General features: G+C 34.6%; 1 protein-coding gene across 1 annotated transcript; it reads left to right on the top strand.

Annotated features, from left to right (window-relative positions):
- The first annotated feature begins 756 nt into the window (after positions 1-756).
- On the top strand, positions 757-1695 carry LOC131901458 (olfactory receptor 52E4-like). Its single transcript, XM_059252604.1, has one exon. The coding sequence runs from the start codon at positions 757-759 to the stop codon at positions 1693-1695; it is 939 nt and encodes a 312-aa protein (XP_059108587.1).
- The last annotated feature ends 8418 nt before the right edge of the window (positions 1696-10113 follow it).

The raw sequence follows: 10113 nt of genomic DNA, 5'->3' as shown, positions 1-10113 counted from the left end.
CTCTTTTACCTCAGTGTCCTGCATACAGGAGATGACATCCCTTTACCACTAGGATTGCTTTCTTATTTCTGGATGTGTTAAACATGAAGAAACTAAAAAAGTATATTAACAGAATTGATAAAAGTTGATATTCTTGATTGATTCTAAATCCTATAGGAACATTTTTCAGATTTTCTTTATTTCTAGGTTTAATAAAAAATTTTCAAAACTGTGAAAAATGGAAAATGACCTTTTTGGTGGTCCCAGAGCCAAATGTAAGCTAGGCAAGCAATCCTGCATTGAGCTAAATTTGACATAGATGCTAAATTTAACTGAATACTTATCTACCTCTATTATAATCATTATGTTTTGCATTACTTATGTTTATCAATAACAAAGTTTTAATTATCAGAACAGAAAAACATTAATAATTCATTCATCAAAGCATAATAATGAAACCATTGTTTCACTAAAAAGCAGGTGAGCACAGTATTGTTTTGGCAAATAAAGAAAGAGGCCATACCTAAAGATCAGGGACTCTGAATGTCAGATTGTAATATCTCCCTATTCTAATTTCACCTCTCCTTTTGTCTAGCATGTTGGGGTTTTCTCTTAAATATGCCTGAACTCCTGGTAACTTGGAATTGTTAAAAAGAAATTAAGAGTTTACTTGGAATGTCATCATATGTACTAATCATCAACTTTCATGTATTTTCTTATTTCCTCCCAGAAATACTGAAGGAAGATTGTAGATAATGTCCCAAGAGTCCCAGAAGGATGTCTTCTATCAATGACACTGCTTCTCACCCCTCTGCCTTCCTTTTGCTGGGCATTCCTGGTCTGGAAACTTTCCACATCTGGATAGCCTTCCCTTTCTTCGTTGTTTATCTGATAGCACTTGTGGGGAATTTCACAATCCTCTCTGTGATCAAGAATGAGCAGAGTCTTCACCAGCCCATGTTCTACTTCCTTGCCCTCCTCTCTTTCATCGATCTTGGCCTCTCCACTTCTACCATCCCCAAGATGCTGGGTATCTTCTGGTTCAACCTTAGAGAGATAAGCTTTGAAGGCTGCCTCATCCAGATGTTCTTCATTCACACCTACACAGGCATGGAATCTGTTGTGCTCCTGGCCATGGCAATTGACCGTTTTGTTGCCATCTGTTATCCACTTAGATATACCTCTATCCTCACCAACAAGGTGGTGGCTATCATGGCATCTGTTGTAGTAGGGAGGCCTGTCCTTCTTGTCATTCCTTTCTGTCCACTCCTTAAACGACTGCCCTTTTGTGGACACTACATTATTCCTCATACCTACTGTGAACACATGGGGATAGCTCGTCTAGCCTGTGCCAGCATAAAGATAAACATCATCTATGGCTTATTTACCATTGCTGCTCTGATCTTTGATTTAATTCTCATTGCTCTCTCCTATGTTTGGATCCTACAGGCTGTGTTTCGCCTTCCTTCTAGGGATGCCAGACACAAAGCCCTTAGTACATGTGGTTCCCATGTCTGTGTCATCTTAGCCTTTTATACACCAGCATTTTTCTCCTTTATGACCCACAGATTTGGTAGAAATGTTCCTCGCTACATTCACATCCTCTTGGCCAATCTCTATGTGGTTGTGCCTCCTTGTTTAAATCCAGTTATTTATGGAGTGAGGACGAAACAAATTAGGGAGGGAGTCATGAAAATATTTGTAAACAAAGAGTAACTCAAATATCAGAGGTTCATAAACGCTGCCAGGCATTCATCTTTCTCAGTGTTCTCCAACTAGCAATTAGATCAGGGGCTATTCATACACTTCAGTCATTACCTTAGAATCCTCATTCAATGTTTCTCTTACAAAATGTTTACTGACTTTGTTTTTGTTTTTTTAATGAGAGTTAGAAAACATGGAGAATGAAGTCCAAGTAAAAGGTGTAGAAAGATTCTCTAATATGTGGAAAATGGTTTTACTATGTCAGTAGCAGAAACTACATATAGGTTCTATAAAAAGAATTTTGATGGCATACATGTCTTAAGAATTAACTCATGAATCAATATTTTTGAGCTAAATGCTTTAAGTACCCACTTCTCTTCCAGTATTACTTTATTCATATGATTCTCCTTGATTTCGTATAATTATTGCAGCTTTCATGTACTTAACCCTCATATCTATCTCTGAGTCATGTTCATTTTTTCTACAGATGCTGCTATAGTAACAAAACTAGAAAAACAGTTTATATGAAAATGAAATGAGACAATAAAGCCCTTCATAAACTTACCTTTAAAAACATCTACAAAATTTATAAAATTTGAAGTTAATATGACCTTATGCTCTAAGTAGCATTTACCTTACAAATGCAAGGGAATGTCTTTGAATTTTAAATACACCCAATGCATCTTGCTGCGTGACCAAAAAGATCTTTGAGAGACCATTTTAGTAAATGTTGGAAAATCATTAGTTCAATCTGATTACAAGTTCCTCATAAGCATTTTAGAGCACATGGAAGAAATGAGACAATTACCTCAACTGGGTGTAGGGTGCATCAAAATCAGAAAGCTTTCTTATCATTTCCTATGGGTACAGATTGTGGAGCTGGTGTCCTAATTTAATTGCAGAATATTCTTATGTTATTATGAAATATTTCTTGATTTTCTTTCCTTCTTGTTTCACTCTTAACTAGACTGCGATGATGACTAAGAGTTCATTGCAGAAGAACTATGTTGTTTATATCCTTCCTTCTAAATCCAATCTAATATTTTCAATAAAGATTTCATGCTTTTCTAGTATTTCTTAGTCAGGGTAAATTAGGATGTCTGTCATGTGGGCACAGATATCTGAGTGCTAGAAGCATATGCTCGTGGTCCTACATATTCTGGAGGTTGAGCCAGAGGAAATCACAAATTTAAAATTTCCCTGCATTCCAGAGTAAGTTTAAGCCAGTTTGAGCTTTTAAGACCATGTCTCACATCTATATATGATGTGTAACATATATATATATATATATATATATATATATATATATAATCTTAAGATGTAGCTGAGTGATAGAGTAAATGTGCAATATTTCATTTTTTAAGAAAGGATTTATTTATTTTACTTTCTTTATATAGATGTTCTGCTTGCATGAATGTATGTGCACCATATGCATGACTATAGGATATCCTAGAACTGGGGTTATGGATGGTTGTGATCCACCTTATGGGTACTGAGAATTGAATCCAGGTACTCTGCAAGAACAACTAGTAATCTTATCCACTGAGCCATCACTCCAGCTCCTACATCTTAAAACTCACATGCCAAACACCTTTCTGATTGTCTTTCTTACAATTAATAGCAAATTATGACAGTATAGAAGCTTTGTTAATGGTCCAAATTTTTAAAAGTTTGTTTTATTTATTGTGTATAGAATGAATGATGTTTAAACTTTGTGTGTGCATTGATGAATAATTTCCATTCTCACTTCAAACTGCTTCTAATGCATCTATAGTGACACTACAAATTATATTACAATTATATTGCCATACAAATGAGCACATTATCTGTGTAATCATGCCTCCTTTCCTTGGTAAATGCAATCCTTCCACTTGAAATTCTACATGATATTTTTTACTCATTTAACACCGAATTTTGTTTTTAGGACCCAAACGAAATCTAAGACAAATGTATCATTGGCAAAGCTCAATGACATGTAAGGATTCATAGAGTGGTGGGAGCAAGAGAATGAGCTAGAACTGGCAGAAAGGGCTTTCTGGGTACTGGGAACTTTCAGCATCGTATTTTGGGTGGTGATTCCTAGTGGTTCCTACTAGTGTACATATCCTACATTGCAACAAGATTGTTATACTCAGGTGAACACTTAGATGGTTAGGTTTAATTTAGTGCTGTTATATAAGAGCTGCTATAAAGTTAATGCACTTATCTTACCCTTGTTTGTCTTGACGAAATACCAAATGATGGAATTATTGGAAGAGAATGTAGATATATATTTTTGTTTGGAAACTTTCAGTAGAGAGAAAAATGAAAACATTAATATGACATTTGAAAAATAGAATGTAAACATGATGTTTATGTCAAGAACGTAGCTATCAAGAACACGAGAAAATATTTTTAGAATATTTTTGTGGAAATGATAAAATTACATTATCATCATTTATATTTATGTTTGAGAAATGAAAGAGATTAGACACAAAAAATACAGAAGATTGATGAGACCTGATTTCAAACAACTAAATGGGGTAGAAAAACGAAAACAGAAGCTAAACCTGAATTAATAATAATTCTTAAGTAAACGTCAAAGAAAGGAAGAGAAAAAAGTGGAACAAAGTTGACAGCTGTCAGTTTGTTTACTTCTCTAAGAACAGAATTAATCTTGAGCCTTCACAAATGATTGTGGAGCTGGATAGACTTCAGAATGTTGGAATGTTGAACACAGACCCATCAGTGATGATCCCACCCAAGGGTAGAGAGTGTGTCAGAAACTGAGTCACATTCTGAGGGGAGTAAAGCTTCTGAGAAGATATTGTCTGAAATCTTTGTTGAAATGGTGTAGTTTCATCATCCTTGTCTTAGGTGCTATTATCTGACACCTGACAGAGAAAGGCAGGTTGTCTTTTTTCTTTCCCATTTTTATAATTAGTGTGTTATTGGTATCATTTGATAAATGACTGACTTACTAAACTCAGCATTTTAAATGCCTGCCAGTTATTGACATTGAAATGTATAACGGTTAATGATATATAGAACTTTCTACCTTGGGATTTGGGAAGATCCCCAATGAAACCATCGTATATGTATATATATATATATATATATACACTGTCACTTAATGACAAGCAAACAATATCAAGGAACGAAGAACTGTGTGTGAATAATTCAAATCAAGTTATTTCAGGACTATGAGAGCTTTGGAGAAAGATGCATTAGATTCAGGCATGGGTGCTGACACTGACTATCCCAGCACTTGAGAGGGAGGAACCAGAAGGACCATGGATTCGAGGTCTTCCTCAGTTACATGGCAAATTAGAGTCTACCCTGGATAGTTTGAGACTGTCTCTCAGAAAACCAATTAGCTCACCAACCAACTCAACAGCAAAGAAGATGCACTGGTATTAGTATGCTCCATTTGATTTTGACCTAACTGTTTAAAGAATTAGCTCATTTGCTTCTAAGTGCACATTTATAAGTAGAAGTTGACTAAAAACCAATGTAGACTCTTCTTTTGGATAACATGGAGAGCTTGTCTTCTGAGCAGTGGCACACTAAAAAATCAGGTACTGACAAATTTTCTGATGTATCAATAGTGGGAACTTAGAAAAACTTATATGTGCAAAAGTAGATTTTAATTGTATTCAATAGTAAAATTATGGGCTATGGTTTATTCTAGTAGTGGAATTCTTTCTTCGCATTTACAGAATTTGACTACCAGTGCATTGGACACGAATTCATACAGGCACATATATACCTGTGGAAATCACTACAAAATGTTGCTCAATAGAACTAGCATTCATTAAATAGTTGGTTGAAGTTGATAGTAGGCACCACTGTGCATTTATAAGAACAATTCTTACTAGGCTACTTTAGCTCCAGGTTCTCAGAAGATAACACAGGATGGAAAAGATAGCTTTGATAGCTACATACTAAGAAATTACTGTTGTTTATGTTTTCTTGACCTTGCAGTTCTCAGAATCACTATGTTATGATTTGATGCATTATAAGAGATTCTAATTCTTTGCCAAGGAGACTACTTTTCATTTTAAAGTATCAGTGAACTTTCAATGTGTGTGTTCTAGTCCTAATGGTAGTTTGCTTTGGGCAAACAAAAGCAGGATTCAGGAGAATAGCTAGTGGAGTTAGAAGGACAAGGATGTTCTTGGCTCATGCTGTAGTGGAAAGTACTGTGGTTCTTCTGTCAACATCTAACTGTGCTGGAACTCTGCATTGATATAACCAATTAATGCTTCAGCCCTTAGTCCTTTGTACCTCCCAGGTATGTCTTTCTTTCTACAGACTTTAAACTGGGAGTAATGAAAATTTATTTTAGTAAAAATATTATAAAAAAGTTAAGAATACTTCATTCAGTTTTTCCCATGGTTTATTTGCTTTTATTATTTTTCATGAAGTAGGTGTTATTTATTAATGCATCTTTTAATTTTTTTATTTTATTTTTTGAGATTATAATATAATAACATTTCTCCCTTTCCTTTCCTCCCTCTAAACCCACCCATATATTTCTCCATACATTTCCTTTTAAATTCATACAAGCAACATTATGTAGACTAAAGAGATTGTGTTTACATATTTAGGAATAGTGCACCTTTTAGTTGTTTTCAAAGATTATTACATAATACATGATTGTACTTATGGTCCCAAAGTAGTTAATGACAACTTCCTTGTCTGTAGTCAATAGGATTCGAATTAACTCTACAACTTTGTAATATTTTAAAAATGAAAAAGGAGTATTTCAGGATAACCTCTTAATTGTCTCTGAGAAAGCTCAACCAATGTTTGAATTATGAAATTATGAAGGAAATATGACAAAGATGAAGCAGGAATGTTCCATAATTGTCCAGTATCTGTTCCATTTGCCAAGCAAAATTTTTTCTCAGGACAAAGAACATCCCAGATTCCATTAACTTTCTTACTTCTTCTGAATATCATTAATTATCCTTGTTTACTTTCAGCAGACATTGATTACATGTTTGTAATTGTGTTATTTCAGAATTCTAAGGTTCATCAGGTTGAGACCCTATTATCTCTTATAGGAACTGAGCATTAGGGAAGTGAGGTACATGAATAACCTCCATTAAGTTTCTATATGATTCTAAAACCCAGAAAGGATAAAAATTACTTGATTTAATTAAGAAATTGGCACTTTTAAAATATAGTGCTCGGAATTCTAAAAATAAATGAATAAATAAAAGCATAAAAATGAAAAGTAATTAGCATACTGATTAGGATGTTACTTTTGTATTCCAACCATAATCATATGATGACTGTTAGTGAGAAGTATCTGTGATGTACATCTCTTTGTCTCCAGCACTTTCCTCTTTTGGGGGACTTTTCTTCTCATCTATTACAAAGAATCTATTTCATTTCCCTCTGCTTCTGTTTCTTTTACTCTTCAGCATTCCAATGACCATTCTAGTTTTGAGAGCAATGCCAGATTTTTAATAAACTTTCATATATTTAGTTTAAGTATTGTTCCAAATAATGATCTGTTGGAGAGAATATTTCACTAAATGTATGAGAAGAAAGAGAAGTGTTCTCAAGGTATAGATTATGAAACTGGAAAATAGGTTTTAACAAATTTTGTAAGTGGAAAGTAGGCATCAAATTCTAATATCTAGATCCTATTGCTGATTATTTTTCAAGCCTTTGTTTTAAACATTCTTTGAAAAGGCACATAATCTAATAAAAGTGCTATCATACAGTGGAGGAAGCATAATACACTTTTTGCCTTTAAACGGTTGGGCAATTATTGAATGAAAAAAAGAAGCTTGTCTAATTTCTGGCACATCAAGTCATAAGTGTCATAAACAGCGTGTGGCTCTTTCAGCAGTTCTTCTACCCTGTTTTCCCGAAACACCATACTCAAACAACAAAATAAAATGCTTTTCACATTGTTTATGAAACTGATACTTAGGGATGTTTTGACCATATTCCATTCACTGGTGTTGTTGAGTAGTAATAAACAGGAGCTCAGTGTTCCTTCATGCCCTGTTTATGACAGAATTTGTGTCCCAGATTATTTTTGTTCTCCCATAAATGCACATAATATAAAAAGAAGCCTATGCTTAACTGATAGAGTGCAGAGAACTGCCATCCAGGAAGGAAGAGAAAAAGTTCTCCACTAATATCTCAAACATGTTCCCTTATGAGGGTCCTGATGTGAATATATGAAAATAAATCCTTCATGGAAGATATTGGAGTCAGTGTCTATATACGGAAAGACTGGAGAAAATATATATTAATATATATATATATATATATATATATATATATATATATATATATATATATATATATATATATATATTAAAAATCTCCATTAACTTTGCTTTTTATTTTAAATTACCTGTTTTGAACCCATATTTTACTCTTTTTCCAATTGACTCAAACAAGTATAACTCTGAAATTATCGTAAAATTTTCCATAAAAGTTAAAAATGTGCAAAATATTTTCCTCATTTCATGTACATTTACATACAGTTCTCTTATTTAGCTACTGTGTTCTAATAAACATTCAAAAGTCTCTCTTAACAGTGGCAAAAATAATCTGTACAGCTTATACAATAAAAAAAAATTGATGTCAAAACTGATGCTTTTAAAGCAGCCAGGCACATGTTTGGTTTAACAACAAGAATACCAAAGCAGGCTATGTGCCTTCTGAAGCTCTGATAGAAGGCTGATAGAAACAGCAATGCCTTTGACTCACACATGCCTCAGAGCTATCCCAAGGGATGAATGTAAATTGGGAGGAAGGACCACATGATTCCTCAACCATCCAAGAAAAACAGAGCTCCAGGCATTCACAGTACATCTGAGTTACTGCTTTCAGCTCCTACAGCAGAAATTTCACGTAGGAAAAAATGCCTTATCTCCTCCTAGAGTGAGAATCATAAAGCAGAATGAAAATATCAATGGTCTTGTGAGTAGTGTACACACTGACCTGAGTCTTGTGCTTCCTTCTTTCTTGCACAGAGCCATGGGCTTCAGTACCTCCACTGGGACCTGAGACTAGATCACTGAGAACCAAAGCCCACACTAACCCCCAGCCACTCTGCAGCAGTGAACCACCTAAAGTCTGTGTTGATGTGTGACTCGCATTGGACAGCTGGACAAGTTCCAATAATATCCATTTACTCTTGAAAGTCTGAACTATAAGGTACTTAGGACAATTTAAGTTTCCTATATCAAGAGTCTGATGGCAAGAGATGCAAACATAGATTCTTCACAATAAGGCTTTTCACAGTAGAGAATTAGACATGAGCACTAATTGGAAGAGTACCCAAGATATCTTCCTGGGTTTAACAGACACTTCTGCTCTAAAAATATACATGTCTTGATGAGACACAGTGCTCACATCCTATATGCTTTGTCCTACAAGAATCTCAAGTAGACTGCCTCTTGTCTACAACAAGCAGGCTAATCTCAACGGGGGTTAAAATCCGTGGCTGATATGTAGAACTGAATTGTATTGCAAAATAAAAATTTAAAAAAAATTAAATTAAAAAAAAAAACAAAACAATTCACAGCCAAGTCACCAATCACAACTGAAATAGCTAACAGTTACTCAAAGACTTCACACAGACACTGTGATGTTGCCTTGGCACCAGAAACATGAATATTGTTAATTAATTCTCCATAAGGTCTAACTTATTTTTGCACTTTCATTGAAACTGGAATGTAAAATATCCTCTTAATAACACATATTTTATCCACTTTCCAACATTCTACTAAGGAGCAACCAAATTCTAATTCATTGAAGAAACACTGTATTTTACCAGTCTCTTTTATAATCACAGCTATCACCCTGAGAAGCAACAGATTGTTCAATATCTTGAGGAAAGAAAGACTGATTCTAAGAAGATTAAAAAATCTGTCCAAAATTGTCCTTGGGAACAGATACCAGTGATCAGAATAATACTTTCCTAGGGGCAGAATGGCTCATAAATAATGCTCTCATGGGATCACTGATTAGGTAAAAAGAGATCTCTTCTAAGACCAAAACTCACAGAAGAATTTTTCAGTTTGATGATTAATGGTTTTCTTCTAGAAGTAAAGGAAGAACAGATAGTTAAAACTCCCAAGCAAATGAGTGTGGAGGTCCCGAAGAGGCGGAATAGAGCTCTCACTGGGGTATTTGCATGTACAAAAGACATCAGTAATCCAGACACTTTCATTTTTACCTCTTTCATGGAACTATTGAAGGCTTCATGTGAGTGTTTGCTTCTACCATGACAAGCATCATAGACCTTTCATCACCAACTGAACAAAGAACCATGAGAGGCTATGATCTTTGCTCAATATTTACTGTAGTTGAATGCTAGTAACTGCTTGACAAAGAATAAGCTTAATTATATATTTTCACTTTCCTCCCAAATTCTCTTTTTTCAGGTATCATGGTCAGTGGCGAGAAGACAGA

Source organism: Peromyscus eremicus, chromosome 1, assembly GCF_949786415.1.
Source record: "Peromyscus eremicus chromosome 1, PerEre_H2_v1, whole genome shotgun sequence".
Lineage (NCBI taxonomy): Eukaryota > Metazoa > Chordata > Mammalia > Rodentia > Cricetidae > Peromyscus > Peromyscus eremicus.
The sequence above is the reverse complement of the archived record's forward strand: the minus strand, read 5'-3'. Positions and strand labels throughout refer to the sequence as shown.